The sequence below is a fragment of the Andrographis paniculata genome, unplaced genomic scaffold, assembly GCF_009805555.1.
Source record: "Andrographis paniculata isolate CXL003 unplaced genomic scaffold, ASM980555v1 Contig45END, whole genome shotgun sequence".
Lineage (NCBI taxonomy): Eukaryota > Viridiplantae > Streptophyta > Magnoliopsida > Lamiales > Acanthaceae > Andrographis > Andrographis paniculata.
In genome coordinates, this window is record NW_026137579.1 from 3,334,439 (window position 1) to 3,351,703 (window position 17,265).

Below are 17,265 nucleotides of genomic sequence, written 5' to 3' on the forward strand. Positions count from 1 at the left end.
TGTAGATTCGACCACAGGATTCATAATGCATATGCTTCAGATAAAGTGAAAAATCTAGCTTATGAAATTAATTTTAAATAAAAATTATTATTGTTATTATTTGGCAGGTAAGCTGGATCTGTTGATAAAAATGATACTAATTGGAATTTGGATACGAATAATTATTGGGACTAATTAAGCCCATATTTTCGTCAAAAGCATGTATTGGGCTTCTAGGCCCATATACAGGCCCAAAATGATATCTTGCTATAAATACCTTCAGAGACGATCCATCTTCGCTTTGTGGATTAGGGTTTACACCTCTGTGCGAGTCGGCAGTCCTGTTCTTTCTCCCGAGCTCTCAACCCCTACCTCTGTTCTCTTTGTTGCCTCTGCTCTGCAATCATGGGGTACGTGTACAAATTTTATTGCATTTTTGGTGATTCGTAGTTTGCATCTTTCTTGTGGTTTTTCGGTGGATTTTTTTTTTTTTTTTTTTCTTCTTCTTTTGAATGTCTATATGCTTTGTTGTGATTTTGAATGGCTGAACTGATGATATCTTTTATAGAGTGGCTTGATTTTAATATTTTTTGGAGGTTTTGGGATGCTCGTGTGACATTTACATTACAACATCTATGTATTCTTAAGGGACTTATCGAGTTTACTACTTTATCGCGTCTGGATACCTTTTTATTTGGTATATTGTGTTCTTCGCTCTGCCAGAATTCGTTTTCTATAACAGATCTGTATAGGTTCAATACGGTGAAAGACTTTTGCTTTGCGTTCAATTTAATTGTTCAGATAAGAGTGGCTATATTTTGTTTATAGCGACCAACATAACTAGATTTAGTACATGGTAGGTGCAATGTTGATTGATATTGTGATTATTTTTGTTCATGCTTTATGTTGGTTGTTCTGACTATCAATTCCTAATTTAATTGAAATCAAGAGATTACTTAGAATCCAAAATGGATAATGTATCCATGCCAGTTATTCCTGTTTTCTCTTGTTAAATTGTCCACTTTTCATGCTTGTCTGTGTCACAGGAAGACACATGGTATGGGAGCTGGGCGCAAGCTCAAGTCCCACAGAAGGAGACAAAGATGGGCCGACAAAGCCTACAAGAAATCTCACCTTGGCAATGAATGGAAAAAGCCATTTGCGGGATCATCTCATGCCAAAGGCATTGTGCTTGAAAAGATGTGAGACTCCATTTCATCCACTCTATCCTTAGTCTGCATCTTTAATGTAACTAAAAACCTAAGCTTCTGGTTGTGGTAATGCAGTGGTATTGAAGCTAAGCAGCCGAACTCTGCCATTCGGAAATGTGCTAGGGTTCAACTCATTAAGAATGGCAAAAAGATAGCTGCATTCGTCCCCAATGATGGATGTTTAAATTTCATTGAAGAAAATGTGAGTTAATGTTATTATTATATTTACTTTACTATTATTATTCCACATTACTCTAATCCAACTTAATTACTTCCAAAAATTTGCAATCTTTTCCGTTGCAGGATGAAGTTTTGATCGCTGGATTTGGACGAAAGGGACATGCCGTGGGAGATATTCCTGGTGTTAGATTCAAGGTTGTGAAGGTGTCTGGAGTCTCACTCTTGGCCCTTTTCAAGGAGAAGAAGGAGAAGCCTAGATCTTAATTATTTACTTCGAAATCATCTCAATGCTGAGTTAAGTTTTTGTTACTAGATTTGCGTAAGTCAAGAACTGCTGCATCAATATCTCAGTATCATTCTGTTTAAGGATTTTACTATTGAGTGACTTGATACATCATTTGTTCTAAATCCCTTCTTATGAACAACAGTTTTTCAATGTGTGTTTTTAATATCGTCTCTCCTCTGGTTGGAATTTTTTTATCATATACATGTGCCCTCAACTCTTTTTCTTGAAGCTAAACATATCAAATAGATAATCCATCATTACCTTGTACAGGTGAGTTTCACTGATTGTACAGCTTAACTTAATTAACAACACCTATGAATATACAATCCCCATCTGTAGATTATAATTTCAGTGCTCCCATTCACTTCCATAGTAAGAATTAGGCAACCCCAACCAGAACTTGAAAGCTTCTGCAGCTCTTTTCCTCTCCCTCCTCCTGTCCTGTCTTGCCTTCGACGCGTGCTTGCTCGTGAACATCCTCGAGTGCATCTCTACATAGATTCTCTTATACTTTGTCTTGTTGGGAGGGATCCCATGCTCTTCCATACAAGCAATAATTTCCAAAGCTTTTCTGAAGAAAGCAGCCCTCACACAAATATCCGCGAGGGCGTCCAAAAGTCCCTCGTCCGGTATTAGAAGAGGTTGTTGATCGGGCGAAGGAGAGCTGCATTCCTCCCCAGCCTCTTCAATCCCACATCTCTCCTTTATTTCCTTCCACAGCAACAAAGCTTCCCCCGGTTTTCTTGCCAACGATATCCCATTTGCAAGACTTCCATATGTGGCGACGTTTGGATAGGTCCCGTTTTCTTTCATCCTTTGAATGATGTTCTTGGCTTCTTCAACCAGCCCAAGCTTGCAATAACCTTCAACCAGCATATTCCATGCAACCAAATCCACCTTCACGCGCGGGTCATTCAGCATCTCATCAAACACCCTGTTGGCAAGCTTCGGCTGACCTGATGATGCGAAGGCTTTCATCAATGTGGTGTAGCTTACTTTTGTAGGGGTAATGCCTCTGCTTCGCATCTCATTGAAATATGTAAGCGCGCCTGCACAATCATCCACCATTATGCATCCATCGATCATCGTGTTGTAAGAAACCACATCGGGCTCTATGCCTACATCATTGATCATCTCCTTGATGAGTTCCTCTGCTTTGTTGATCTGCAGTTGCTGGCAATACCCTTTCAGCAGAACGTTGTATGTGATCAGATTGGCAGGGACATTAAATCTAGCCATCTCGGTCAGCACTTGCCGGGCTTTGTCCATCGATCCAGCCTTGACGAATGCAGACAAAACTGTGGTGTAAGTAACATGGTCCGGATGACTATTGCTGTCCTTTTGATGCCTCATTGCTTCGAGTGTCCTCACTGTGTCGGCCACACGCCCGGCGTTCATATAACCTTTCATCAAGGTTGTGTAGATTCTTGAATCCGGTGTGATTGCTGCCGGCAATTCTGGAGGCTCACTGCTGTAATCAGTCGAATTTGGTAGCAGAATATCGAATATATCATCACTTCTATCTTTGGGATCTTCTTTGAGTTCTTCTTCCTCATCTGAATCATCATCATCTTTGTCATCCAATTCCCTCAAAATGCTACACAGATCTTTCCTGCCTTCCCTCATAGCCTGAACCAGTTTTTCAGCAGCCTCCAAATCACCAAAACCTACGTATGCTGCAACTAAGGAGTGCAAAGTTGTCTTGCACAATGGTATCTCCTTCTCAATTATCCTCTCCAAAACAAACACCAACAGATCCTTTCTCTCAACCCTTGCGCATAACTTAATCATCACGTTGTATGTAAGTGCATCGGGCTCACATCCAAACTCAGGCATTTCGTCGAACAGTTGGCGGAACTTCCTGGCGTTGCCAATATTGGCGCAAGCATTGAGCACAGCATTGTAGGCTCCCGTGTCTGGTTTGGAGTCCTTAACCACATCCAAATCCCCAAATTTCTTTAGCCTCCTTGTGATCGAATTGAAGAGCTTAATCGCCTCGCTCGGTCCATCGTCGCCGGAAGCGCCGAGCCTGCTTATGACAGCACTCCACGCCTTGACGTGGGGGAGATAGCCAGATCTCAGCATCGATTTGATGATAGACGTAGCGTACAGTGTGTGTCCGCCTTTGGCGGCGGCCACCGCGAGAAGGCCGAGGGAATTAGCATCGAGGCGGTGGAGCTGTTGTTCGTTCCGGAGGCGCTGGATAATTGACTGAGCTCTCGTCAAGCCTTCGGCGGAGTTGAGATACGACAGTTGCGAGACGAGACGGCTGAGGCAGGTGGAGTTTGGGAGATGACCGCATCGGCTGTACAGTAGCCAGGCCTCGTCGGTTTTCCTTTGCTGGAGGAGCGCTAGTAGTGCCTGATCCTGGGAACCGGACAATTTGTTGGTGGAAGAAAGATATGTACTGGAGGAACTTTCTGCTATGTTCGCCCGGAGCATAGAAGGCGGCCTGGCGGTGGAAGAGGCGGGGGAGAAGACATGCGCCGGCGCCGGCGCAGCCCAGCGGAGGCTGAGGGCGTTCATTACTGGTCCATTTGGTGGGAGCGTGGACACGATTATAATGAATGACGGTTTATCGAAATGGTAAAATTGATTTTCATTTTAATTATTTTGTTGATTTTGGGTGGACAACGGGAAAAGAACTGAAGTACAATTACATAACATTTCTAGGTGGATTGGTCCACGGCTATTGCACGTCACCTATTCATCACTCTCTCTCTCTCTCAACAAAAAAAAATATAGTTTGCAATCCTGTAAGATAGGTCCAGTGGTGCAAAGAAACGTCCGGATTTGACGAAGTACGCACTTTCGAATAATGATAATGACTGCGGATTCATTAAAAAAAAAAATTATTCATATTTAAAATATTAAAACTTAATTTTCCAATTGTACAGATGGTTTAAATTAATGGTTTAATACATGTCGACTCAAGGAAATATAATCGATCATTTAATTAATTTGGATAGTAAACCACCTAAGAAAAATCTATTTTCAATAATAATAATAAAGATATATTTTTCATATAATTTAATAAAACACTTGAATCTCCAAACATTCAAATTGAAAAGAAAATGAATTTTCAAAACTTTACTATTCACAAATATTTCCCACAAAATGTTAAGCAAAATATTAACTATTTTATATTTTACTAATTAAATACAATTACTCATATTAAATCAAACAACAATTTAGATTAAAATACTCAATGCATTTCCTAAACTCAACAAAAAGGATATAATATACTCTCTTTTTTTTTTTTTTTTTTTTTTTTTTTTTTACAAAACCAAATACACGCTACCTTACCTTTTCAAAAACCCGAGCCCAGCATGGAGCACTGCTAGCTTTACGGCTATACCTCCCGGTCTGGAACGGAGCCTTCCCTGCTCTGCTACCATGGAAATATTCAAAATATAAACATTTCTAATTATTTGTTTAAGCATCACTGTAAAACGGTCCAGCAGCATAGTAGTATATTAAGATGGAGTTCTGCAAACCATAATAAGGTACCATCCGTTATTTCCCCTGAAGAGCAACTCCAGAATTTACAAACTTACACTTACGACAAGAGTATAGCTATGGCACCACATGACACCACACGACAAGACACATGAAAACATAGTATGTAGGGTAGAGTAGGGTAGGGTAGAGTAGAGTAGAGTAGAGTAGGGTAGGGTAGAGTAGAGTAGGGTAGGGTAGAGTACAGCAGCACAAACAAGGGCACCATGGATCTTCTTCTTCAGCAGCGGATCTTGTTCTCCATTGTCCATTCTAATCCATGCCCGGCATTTGAACCATCATGTGTTGTTGATTTTGCTGCTGGAAACACCAGAAGACCAAAAACATTAATAGAGAAGAAATGTCTGGAACAGCTTGTAAGTTATAATATGGCTGACAGGATAGCTAGATTGTAAGAGAAGATAAATGCAACTTTCTGATTTAAATACACACTAAAAGATCACATGTATAAAAAAACAGTCTTTAGTTAGTAAAATATAGTTGAAAAAATTCCACTGCAACTTAACAGTATGTTACTGGGTAACAAAACTTCTTGGGGCAGTTTACAGAAAGCCAGTCAGAATCATCACTACTCCTTTTAGACATTAGTGATTGGGACTCAAAAGTTAATGATGATAGGTCAGCTGAGCACCAAAGCCAACAACAATTTTACAGCTAATAGTTTCAACAAATAAAGTACTTTTGGAAGACTTAGTATTGTTAGAACTCAAAAACTTCAATTTCTACATTTCAAGTTTCAACTTAGACAGCAGCTGATCTCATCTGACCAGGTAATCTAGGACTAGGAGCATATGAATGCTAAAAGACATGATTCAAACTCAAACTAACAGACCAAAAGTAAATCTTCGTTGACAATTCTAAATATGATGACAAGCAGGACCATGAAATCATGCACAGAAAAATAACTGGTGGGAGTACCTGAGTGTTGCCATAATTCATGCCTTGAGGATAAGAACCCTGGTGAACAAGCTGAGATATAAAAGAAGATATTGAATCAATGATGCTTGGACTGACATCCATAAATATTATGGCAATAATGACAGAGAGAAAATTGAGATGAGAATATATGAAGAGGCACCTGAGGACCAGGAACTGATTGTTGTGTACCATGACCACCACCATCCTTGGCCGCAGATCCATCTGCACCCTTGGCTGATCCCTTGGTATCACCCTGTTGGGAAACATGAACAAAAACCTTGAAGTTTCCAAATCATACGCATAAAGTTTTATAAAAGGTTGAAAAAACCAGCATACGAATTAACTCACCTCCATCTGCCATAGGAAGAGCATTCCAGGTAAATCAGGACACCAAAATCACTTATCAGTCGCATCAGTGTAACACAAAGCAATTTCTCTAACATAGAAGGCAGTAAAAAATAAAAAATAAACAAGAAAATCAAAATAAGCACACTTACCTCTCTGTACCTAGCCAGGTACACCTTAAGGGGATCAATATACTCTTCAAAGCCTAAAGTTGCCATGGCCCAAAGTAAATCATCCCCATTGATGGTCTTTCTTTTCTCTCTCTGGCACTTATCACTTGCCCTTTATATTGAAACCAAAAAGAAGAATGACTTAACTTTTGGCTTTAGGAAGAAACATATATATTAATGTGCATTTAAAGACAGGCATCCCAAAGTAGCTAATCACCAGCCCATTCATGAATAGCTCTTCAAAAGAAAGTAACAGCATATTACACACACACGAACATATGCATGCTTACTGTATGTACGAATGCACATTCCCAAAGATAAGCCTAAATTCCCCTGAAGCAACTGGCATGCATACAACTAACAAAGAGGTATGTGCATCGGTACTACAATAAACAACCAATCGAAGAATCATACAATGAATAGTAAGATAAAATAACACAGAATTCAGCCAATTCTGCATCATCTAACACACATGAAGCAGCAACCAAAATAGTCGAAGATTAATTTCACATACTCGCTCGTAATGAAGCTGATAAACTCCGAAACACATTCCTGCACAGTTTCCTTCGCATCCTTGGCAATTTTCCCATTCGCAGGAAGCGCCTTCTTCATGATCCGGCTAATATTCGCGATCGGCAAAAACCTGTCCTGTTCACGCACACTGGAGCGGGGGCTCTGATCGCCTCCGCTGTCAGGGCTTCCGCCGGCCGGACTCCCGAGGGCTCCCTGCGACGACTGTCCGTCCGCCATACGCTCAAAAAACCTACAAAATCGCAACGGAACCCTAGGTAAGGAGTACTCATAGCGCAGGCAAAGACAGAGAGGGGAGAAACGCAAACAGTAAGGAGAGAGCGAGCAAGTGACGATGTGCTTACCAGATGCAATGGGATTCGCGGAAATCGTCTTATAGCACGCTAGACGAAGATCGAAGGGTGGAGAAACGGGTAGCAGACGACGACTGAGATTGAGAGATTGAGAAATGGCTAGGTTTATCATCACCGTTGGTTTCTATCTACTCATTACTGGGCTTTGTGGGCCCATCGAACCACTTCTTTTCGGCCCAATGACGCCACGACGTCGTTTTAACGAATCCCAGTAGGGAATAGTCATTACCTTGTACCGAAAATACTGGTCATACCGAATTCTCAGATATATATATATTTTTCTTCACCCCCTAAATCTCTGGGTGAAAACAATAAAAAAGAACAAATTAGCATGACTCGTTCAACACCACAAGAAAAGCTCAGCTGAATGAGATGAGATCACACTAAAAACCCTGTAAGAATGAATATATTTACACTCTTCAGGAAGTTGGAATTTACAGTTAATAATAACATAACAACCGAAAACGAGATCACGAAATCAAACTACCAGGAGGTTTGCCAATGTCGAAACGACGAGGTCGATCGATCGACTATCGGGCAGCAGGTCCTGCAATGGAGTCATCAATGGACAAGTAGTTGTCACCAGGAGTCAAATCCAGGGAGCCCAAGTTAATGGAAGAGTGGGCCGAGTGCCGGGAGATCTCATCGGAGCTGCCATCCCTTAGGGCGTCAGCTCCTTTCTCGATTGCGATGGCATCTTGAATCTCCTTCAGGACTTCAGAAATCGAAGGTCTCATGATTCCATGGGGCTGCACACACAGCAGAGCTTTCTCTGCTATCTTCCACATTGATTGTATGTCGTAGCCACGCAGTGCAGGGTCGATGATTCCCTGTATGTCCCCGCTCTCGATGTGTAACTTTGACTGCAAAATGAACGGATGCGTAAACTTTAAAGTATTTGTAATCATATTCACACCCCAGGTAAATATCGAATTGTTGTTCGAAAATATTACCCATTGGACGATGTTTCTGCAGTTGCTACCGAAGTTTTCATTGGAAATAGCTTCTTGACCCGATATCAGCTCCAAGAGAATGACCCCGAAGCTATAGACATCACTTTTGTCTGTCAACTGCTGTGAGATGTAATATCTGAATGATGTTGGAAAGAAATAAATTAATTTAAGGATTTGAGAAATATCCACTACATTCGATGATAAAAGAAAAACCCGAAATGCGTACTCGGGATCAAGATAACCAACAGTTCCACGAACAATGCTAGACACATGAGATGCCCCATCGACCGACAGCTTTGAAAGGCCAAAGTCCGAAACCTTTGCTCTCATGTTCTTGTCAAGAAGAATATTGCTGGTTTTCACATCCCTATGGATGACCGATGGAACACAGCCGGTATGAAGGTACTCGATTCCTATGAGAAGCAATCGAAGAAAATCAATTGACTGTCTTTCTAACAATTTTGTAAAAGCAGAATGAGTTTGATTCAATTCATTAACAAAATTAAAGGTGTTGCAACCTCTTGCAGCATCTCCGGCAATCTCAAGCCGTTGGATCCAAGTGAGACGTCTTCCACGTGCAATGGGACCTAGCACGGGCAGTTTGTTTTTTTATTTCATTTGGTTGATGTAAGACTATGTAAAAAAAGAATTTACATACCATAGAGGTGCTCCTTAAGAGTTCCATTGTGCATGAACTCGTAGACAAGGATATTCTTTCCGTCTTCTTGGCAATATCCAAGAAATTGAACTAAGTTTCTATGATGGATTCTTGAGAGGAGAGACACCTGTTTCAAATCCAAGGCATTACGAACAAAGGCTCAACGAAAGAAACGTAAAGAATCGAGATAATAAATACAACAATACCTCATTTGAGAACTCTCGCTTCCCCTGAAATGAATCATTCGTCAATATTTTCACAGCAATTTCTGTTCCATCTTTCAGCATCCCATAGTAAACAACCCCAAAGCCTCCCGATCCAATTTTCTTCTCGAAGTTCTTAGTGGCTTCCTCAATCTCAGATAATGCGAAACAATGGGCAGCTTCAGCTGCAGTATCACTCAAGGAAGGCAAACGGTGCGGTGGTTTTCCTGAAGGCAAAACAAGAGCTGTCGACCAAGTCCAACGAGTATGTAAATTCGGCTATAATTACAGGCATCCAACGGCTAACCTTCTTTCTTATGAAATTTCTTCTTTCCTTTAGGCATTAAGAGGATTGCTGCAATAATAGCAATGAGTATAACAGCTGCTCCTATAGGCAATCCTATAATAAGACCTAAATTCTTTCCCTTATTGCCCTTGTGGAGACCGCCATTACCAGTGTAGCTGATATGCATACAATAAATCGCAGTTGAGTATATGGTGGAGAAGAAAGCAGAAAGTGCACAACATTCATGCAGTCAAAAGTTAGTATCGAATCATTTAAAAGCTCCTCTGAGTTCTACTATCAACAAGATGCATACTTACTTCAAAAGCAAATCTTTGCGAATAAGACCAGCTGGAATTTTTCCAGACAACAAATTGTTTTGAATGTACCTGCACAACAACCAAATAAAAATGAAGTTGCAATAATAGCTTGTGGTGAGTAGTTTAGAAATCAAAGGCGGGGTTTATAGTTTAGCTCCTGAAACGTACAATTCTCTCAAATTTTGCAGATTCGCTAAGGAAGAGGGCAGGTCTCCAGTCAAATGATTATTCTCAAGATGTCTGTCACAGTCAACAAGTCATCAGTGGCACAAGAAATATATCAGTAATAGGTAACCAGAAAGAGTGGACTATGACATACATTATTCTCAGATTAGGGCATCCAGAAAAATCAGGAATCGAACCACTTAGAGAATTATTGTCAAGCCATCTGCATAGATAAATTGCGTACAATGGAAATTGTTAAGGATGGTGTCTGATTGCAGACAATGAAAAAAGCATCAGAGATCAGTAAACAATGGAGAAATCTGCAGCTTACAACTCAACCAAACCTCCCAGCTTGGTAAACTCGACAGGAATTGCTCCTGTCAAATTCTTCCCAGAGAGATTACTGTACAAAAGTCATCAGAGAAAAACGGGGGATTAGGTGAAATCCCTTCAGATGAGAGTTAAGCAGTCAATGCTAAAGAAAGTGTTGAGATTCTTACATATTAGTTATTCTTGGCTGGAGATCTGAACTACATTGGACCCATGACCATGGAGCTGGGAGGCATGGATCACCGCCTTCTTTCGCCCACCTAGCTGTTGAATAAGCTGAAGTTACAGCAGCAAGTAGTGGCCCTGAAATTTTGGGTAGCTATTAGAGAAAATTCGATCTTTCAAAATGGCCTTCAACTACTGCAAGTGAAACATTTCACTCAATACGAAAAAGTAGTGATCCCATCTGTATTATTAAGAAAAGTAAGATTCTCACCATCTGCGGAGCCATCACTCTTTTTCAGATACTTATTTATCTCCAGAGCATTCAGGAGAGGGCCAGCTGTGGAATCCGTTGTCTTCTCAAATTTGAAAGACAACACGAATGGCATGGTAATGTTATAGTATCCTGGCTCGTATAGCCGATACTTTCCCGGGGCATTCTCTTGTATATTTACAACAGCTTTGCTAAGGTCATTGTGATCAGGCAATATCAGCCTGAATTTTCTAGAATCATGAGATGTCAAATTTTCGATTTCAGCAAAATATGAAAATGCCCAACCAAAACCAGGAAAGCCATCAAGGTTCAACCGATACGTCAATGATCCATTGCGGCCAACAACGGCTGTCTGCATCACTTTTTGAGGCGGCATTTCATCCCTGCTGACATCAATAGGCATATTCGTCGATATTTTTTCAGTCCCGGGAGCTACATCAACAAGGTAGTTGGCCTTTCTCAAGGAATCTGACTGCCATATTCTGTCAAATGGATCATCTGGATACCTGACTGGTGCATCGCTCGCTGAACCAAAATTAATTCTAGCCGATACACTAAGGAAGAACTGATTCTCATACTGATTCAAATACAGGGAACCATTCAATTGTCGGAGCTCAAGTGTCGATATAAAGGGCTGTCCAGTTGTAGCATTGGATAAACAAACACTGATGTAAGGATCCGTAGCCAGAAAAATTAACTCTTGCATTTCCACTGTGTTAGCATCTGAAACTACAATGGTAGCCCAATGCGTCGGTCCTAATGAAATGTCAAATTTCGGGTAGACATTATTGCTGTCAAAGTTTCCATACAAGAAGCTTGCTCTTATAAGATATTGGGTTCGGCTGATGACACCGAGCGTATAGCAATACTTGTTGTTATCTGCCGGAAAGTACCTTAAAGTTGAGTACTGTTTACTAGTCTCATTGGCAACAGAAATATTAGCAACTGTTCCACTCATCATATCCGAATCAGGACTCCATCTGAGACCTAAGTCATCTGTAAAATTCTCTGAACCCCCACAATCTAGACTCACAAAACCTGCTCGACATCGTAAAGCCGTCAGATGTATGCCCAAAGTAATTAGAGGGAGTGCATTTTAGTACTCAATATGTTCAATTATTAAACACATCCTCCCTGCATCAATCAAAATCAAGTTTCTAGTTTCCAGGAACATGTCGAACTATATATATATATACACAATGCTACATCGATTATTTAGTCTAACAAGTATCATGTTTGTCCAAAGCACTTCATAAATTACTGTGCTTTTTCTCGAATCCTATGGTGCCCAGAAAGTCAAAACTTATAGCCAACTACCCTCATAACTGAGCATTAAGTTATTAACTCCACAAACAGACAAGAAAGAGATACTCATGAACTATAAAATATTAGTAATATATAGTTCAGGTGAAAATCAATCAAGAACCCAGTAGAAAAAACACAAATTATCTGCAAGGCAGACTGTAAAACAATAAACGAATATGAAGAAACAGCAAATCCCAACATACAAATTACTCAAAACGCAAAACATAGCAGATGCTTAGAAATCAAAATTCTACTAAACAAAAAGGCATAAACAGGAAAACGTAAACCTGGAATCTGGGCATTGGAGACATCCATCAGAAGAAGAGTAACCAATGGCGCAACCAGAAAAAGAACTCCAACTCTCGCAGTCTCCATAACTTTCGCTGACACACTAAAAACACACTAAGAAGATGAAACCATGAAACCAGGGGGGAAAATCTTTCTTTTTTTCTTTATGGTAAAACCTGATGCCTAAAATACAGGAAGTCGTTCAAAAAGGAAAGCTATCGGCGCCAGAACGTATCTGGGAGAAAAATATTCGATTAGAAACCTTTAGGGTGAGGGAGAGGGAAGAGGAGAGGATATACTTTGGATTAGAGGGGATTTGGGGCGATAAAGAAGATTAAGGGTCTCGCTTTGTTGCTGGAGTTACGGTGTGGAACTGGAAAGGAGTCTTCCCAGTGCAGGGCTCGTCAGTCATCATAGCCCACTCACCTTTTCTGCAAGTGCATCCACTTTTTAAAAAAAATACATACATATCTGTGTATGTATGGGTTTAAAGAATAATACAACATTCTTATTTTATATTGCAAAGAAAAAAAATTTTTCCCCCTATTGGCACTATATTATTCAGTTTTCAATTCAATGCTGCTGGCGAACCGAGTGGCTTTATTCTACTCCTTCCTTCCCATCTAATATGGACAGGAGAGAATTCAAATAAAATATAATTAATAAATAATTATAAAATTTATTAGTAAAAATAATTATAAATTAAAATTAAAATTATAAAATATAAAATATAAAATTTTAAATGTAAGTAAAATGTATAATAAAAAAATTAATAATTAATTAAAAAATGTATTAATAAAAATAATTATAAATTAATATTAAAATTAAACAATTAAATAGAAAATAAGAATAAGAATAAATTATGAGTATCAAATAATAACAGTATTGAAATGAAATTTGCGTGGGATTGATTTTTCTATTAGTCAAAACTTCATCGTTAGCTTTGCAATTTGTTAATGGGAAAGCTTTAATTAATACATATATGTATAGTTATATTAGAATAATAAGGAAAAGACGTCTGGGTAGGGAAATAGTCAAAAAGTCAATATTTTCCCATGCCAAACACCGCGTGTCAGCCATTGATTGGTTTATTTTTGGTACCTGGGAACGACCGTTCAAGGTTGTATCTGATTATTTTTACCTTGGGCCCACATTATCAACGTCAATTAATTTATTTTGTATATATATAATTCCTACATGACATATTTGTATTAAAAGATGCTTTAATAGCAATTTAAAAGTTCTCATAGCATTAATTTCCTATCATAGTTCATACTTCCATTTTCCATAAAATTGACCCTCTCAAAAAAGGATACTAGGAAAATCCAATATGATTTAATTATCATACTTCAATTATAAAAAAGAAAAAAATAAAGATTTAGTTGTATTCTTATCGTGTTTGGGATTTTTTTAAACTTTGATTGATTTTTATTGAGAACAATACTTAATAGCCATAATATTTTATAAAAAATTGAACGAAAAAAACACCATGTCAATCTCATTATTGTCGTCTCTTTTTGTGAAAGCTCAACCGAGTCTCATTGCGACAGTTTATAGTGGATTCCAGTTGCCACTTTACATGTGTTTATACCCAACAAGTATTTGTGGGTTTGTCCTCCTCAATAATCGAATTGTTGTTAATTAACATTTCTTAGTGTCTAAGTATATAAAGCGACGGAGAATAATACTAATTCACAATAATTAATCTATTACATGTTTATTTTATTGTGTGACACGAGCATAACCACTAAAGACATTACATTAAACCCTCAAGAAACACAGCCCTGTGAGGATCAGCAACTAACTCGCTGAAATTCTTGCAAAAGACGAATGTCGAGTGCAGAGACGCATTAAATGCCATGATTCTAGTGGGCATCCGCAAATCTGCAGTCAGCATAATACAAAATTTACAGTGAATTCAAGTCTGTATTGGCAAGAAATCAAGAGATCAAAGTCATAATTTTTTTTTTATAGAAGATTACGATCCACTTACCCCAGTTCAGAGAGCTTCAGGTGTGCTTCAGCATAGTCATGAAAGAACGAGTCCTCGTCCTGGAAGATAAGTGGTAGTTTATCAACATGTTCACATTAATCGACAGCGGCATATGCTGAATTAAATGGTGCCATCTTACAGCAGCATATTTTTCGACAAGAGGACGAAATATGGGGTCTTCCAACAGAGCTTTGTCTGTTGGCAGCTGAATCAGGCCCTCTTTCTCCCCGCTAAGAAGTTCCCTGTGTTTAATGAAAGTTGCCTCCTTGATCAGAAATTATCCAGAGCTAATAATTCTAGCAACAGGGCACAGCATCAAAAGTGTTTTACAGATTAAGGTGCTTAAGTGTTACTTGAAGTAGGAGTTGTCGAATATGAGAGGATTGGGGGTCCATGGTCCTTCAAATCCAGATCTTTCCTCATGGCACTTCCCCTAAAACACCCCAATGGAATACTTAACATAAAAACAAATCTGTGATCAATTAAATGTCCAATCTTTATTTTAATCATACCAAGGTGTGTCTACCAGACAGAGCAACAATGTCTTTATCACTTAGGCCCATGCGCCCAAAAACTTCTCTCAAATGGTCAGCTCCTGAGAATTTGAAGAAAGAAATAAAAACCACATTTACATCTTTAGGATGATGGGCACTGGAAATTTATGTCAAGATTAAAGGTATAATAAGATAAGATCACCTTTCTTGGCGTCAGGCAGGCGACCTTCTGGTGGGGGTTCTGTTTTGTCCTGAAATTAAAGAAATTTCTTCAGGCACTGAATGGATGTATGGGAGAGAAGAGAAGCAATGACACATTGGATGGATGTTTGCATCATATATTAAAGTGATCTTCGAAATAGAGTCGTATTAACAAGAATATTTTAACTGCAGTCACTGCTGCTGGACCTTTTAAGCATTTTATTGAATATTTTTAACTAGAGTAGAGAGATTAACTGGTCTTCCAGGGTGAAATGGAATCTCAGGGCCTCCAGTAATTTCCACAGCAACTACTCCAGCCAGCTGTAATATAGTGACCCAGGAATATCTTTTTAGAGGATATATACAGTTAGACAGTACATAAGTGAAAAATCTACTTAAGTTGGAGCTCAAGCAACGAAGACTAAGAATAAATACCTGGTAGAAGTCTGCGTAGGTGAGTAGGGGGAATTGCTCCTTAATAGGTTCCAGCAACCTCACTGCAATGTCAAGGCCTTTGTTAGCTTCATGAGATATCTCGCTAGGATTCCTTATTGTCCCGAATGGGCCTCCAGTTTTTGTTTTCCAATCATATGTACCAGCCGCATGCCATCTAAAAAACCACAATGGAGCTAATCATCAAATCATTGCTACATATCAACGCCTGCAGACCACATTTACGGATATGGCAGATGGAGCACTCCAATGTGTTCCAAAGGAGAATGGACTTCAGCATGTCCATTAAAAATCGCTGTAACTGAAAGTTTATGTGCTACAGAGGACTAGAATTTGATCTGGGTTAAGTTACGAACACGACTGTTTAATATCTGAAAACAGATTCACAACACCAGTCAAATGCGCACAGACCAAGAGAATTCGGAATTGCATACTCAATTTCACACACAGCTCTGCGTGATCTCCATGATCGTAGAAATGACGAAATGTAAAAGGCAGCCAAGCAAAAATTTGGGAAGTGTGCAAATGTGAAAGTGGACTCGAAGCAAGAATATGCATAAGCGACGAGATACGTTAATTCAAAAGCATACAAACTGATGTGGAACAGCGAACACAAGCAAGTGTACAAGATAGCGCAATGATCAAGCTTCGAAAATAAAATAAAACACCAAGAGGATGTATGAAATATGAAGCAGGCGACGAACTTACGCCAACCGCAGCACAATTGGAGCACACTTCTTCTCCGAAATTAAACCTCGCAATTTCTTCCTACATTTCTCTACTGCCGCCTGATACTCTTTGCTCACCGCCGGGTAATTCTTCACCATCACTTCAAACCCGCAGCTGCGACGACACTCAGCAATCTGATAGAAACAGAAGCTTGAAGAGAAAATCGAGTGAAGATACCCGAAATTGTGCAGGGGCAGATATAGAACGATATCAATCGACGAGAAACTTCGATCCAGTTCCATGGTTTTCCGGATGGTGCCGTTGTCTGTTGGCGCGGCAACACGTCTGGAGCTGGATCTTGCAGTTTGGATTGATAGGACATTAGTCCGCCTAAAGTGGTCATGGACTAATGGGTATTCATATAATATCTCCTCCATATTTGGAAATTAATCGTTTCGATCTTCTATTAGGCCCATTTTATTTGGGCTCGACGAGCCCATTCTACTAAAATCAGGTAATGTTTAGTTTGGATTGTGCTATTTTTTAATTTTTTTAAAAAAGATATTAGATTAAATCAAAAATTTTATTTATTTACTATTATAATAATATATATTTTTTATACTAATACATATTTATATCAAATTAAATCATCATCTCAATTTAAATTAAAATTTTAATGTTCAAAATCAAAACACAATCTTTTCTTTTCAAGATCTAATCTCAAAACTAAATCCTACAAGCAAATACACATGTCAAAGTTAATAGAGATATTCTTAATATGTTGAAAATAATAATATATATATATTTATTGTGTTTCATGCATCAAAATATCTATAGTATGTTATATTATTAAGTGATTCTCGTATATATGTATATTTAATTCTAGTAGTTTATATAAAAAATAATTTATGCATAATTATTATATTTGTAATTTATATAAAAATTAAAGATATTTAATTAAAAAGATATTTGAAATTAAAATATTAAATAAACACAATATGTATAGTTATTAAAATTTTATT

The 17,265-nt window shown here is 38.7% G+C and overlaps 5 protein-coding genes across 7 annotated transcripts; 1 reads left to right on the plus strand and 4 right to left on the minus strand.

Moving 5' to 3' along the window:
* The first annotated feature begins 277 nt into the window (after window positions 1-277).
* Window positions 278-1,826, plus strand: LOC127252257 (40S ribosomal protein S23). The gene is made up of 4 exons (XM_051276377.1): window positions 278-389; window positions 1,026-1,181; window positions 1,266-1,392; window positions 1,494-1,826. The coding sequence occupies exons 1-4, from the start codon at window positions 385-387 to the stop codon at window positions 1,632-1,634; spliced, it is 429 nt and encodes a 142-aa protein (XP_051132334.1). The 5' UTR covers window positions 278-384; the 3' UTR covers window positions 1,635-1,826.
* LOC127252237 (pentatricopeptide repeat-containing protein At3g09650, chloroplastic) lies at window positions 1,631-4,453 on the minus strand. Its single transcript, XM_051276328.1, has one exon. It carries the CDS (start codon window positions 4,180-4,182, stop codon window positions 2,005-2,007), a length of 2,178 nt encoding a protein of 725 aa, XP_051132285.1. The 5' UTR covers window positions 4,183-4,453; the 3' UTR covers window positions 1,631-2,004.
* Window positions 4,454-5,143: 690 nt separating this feature from the next.
* LOC127252254 (nuclear transcription factor Y subunit B-1) lies at window positions 5,144-7,618 on the minus strand. Of its 3 annotated transcripts, none has more exons than XM_051276374.1 (6): window positions 7,484-7,618; window positions 7,123-7,371; window positions 6,585-6,720; window positions 6,254-6,346; window positions 6,094-6,144; window positions 5,144-5,472 (listed from the first exon to the last, which is right to left on the minus strand). In XM_051276374.1, the coding sequence occupies exons 2-6, from the start codon at window positions 7,356-7,358 to the stop codon at window positions 5,428-5,430; spliced, it is 561 nt and encodes a 186-aa protein (XP_051132331.1). In that variant the 5' UTR covers window positions 7,359-7,371; window positions 7,484-7,618; the 3' UTR covers window positions 5,144-5,427. The 3 variants fall into 3 exon arrangements, with proteins under 3 accessions (XP_051132331.1, XP_051132330.1, XP_051132328.1); XM_051276373.1 differs by having other exon boundaries at window positions 6,442-6,720; XM_051276371.1 differs by having other exon boundaries at window positions 5,144-5,475; window positions 6,442-6,720.
* A 233-nt stretch (window positions 7,619-7,851) lies between these two features.
* LOC127252235 (probable LRR receptor-like serine/threonine-protein kinase At1g67720) lies at window positions 7,852-12,900 on the minus strand. The gene is made up of 14 exons (XM_051276325.1): window positions 12,433-12,900; window positions 10,841-11,878; window positions 10,575-10,707; window positions 10,406-10,477; window positions 10,229-10,297; window positions 10,078-10,149; window positions 9,910-9,978; window positions 9,614-9,768; window positions 9,310-9,533; window positions 9,104-9,230; window positions 8,964-9,032; window positions 8,672-8,858; window positions 8,446-8,581; window positions 7,852-8,355 (listed from the first exon to the last, which is right to left on the minus strand). Exons 1-14 carry the CDS (start codon window positions 12,518-12,520, stop codon window positions 8,023-8,025), a joined length of 2,772 nt encoding a protein of 923 aa, XP_051132282.1. The 5' UTR covers window positions 12,521-12,900; the 3' UTR covers window positions 7,852-8,022.
* A 1,036-nt stretch (window positions 12,901-13,936) lies between these two features.
* LOC127252248 (L-ascorbate peroxidase 2, cytosolic-like) lies at window positions 13,937-16,686 on the minus strand. Its single transcript, XM_051276362.1, has 9 exons — window positions 16,283-16,686; window positions 15,557-15,731; window positions 15,377-15,442; window positions 15,123-15,171; window positions 14,939-15,021; window positions 14,780-14,859; window positions 14,566-14,668; window positions 14,427-14,485; window positions 13,937-14,317 (listed from the first exon to the last, which is right to left on the minus strand). Exons 1-9 carry the CDS (start codon window positions 16,678-16,680, stop codon window positions 14,299-14,301), a joined length of 1,032 nt encoding a protein of 343 aa, XP_051132319.1. The 5' UTR covers window positions 16,681-16,686; the 3' UTR covers window positions 13,937-14,298.
* Between the last annotated feature and the right edge of the window lie 579 nt (window positions 16,687-17,265).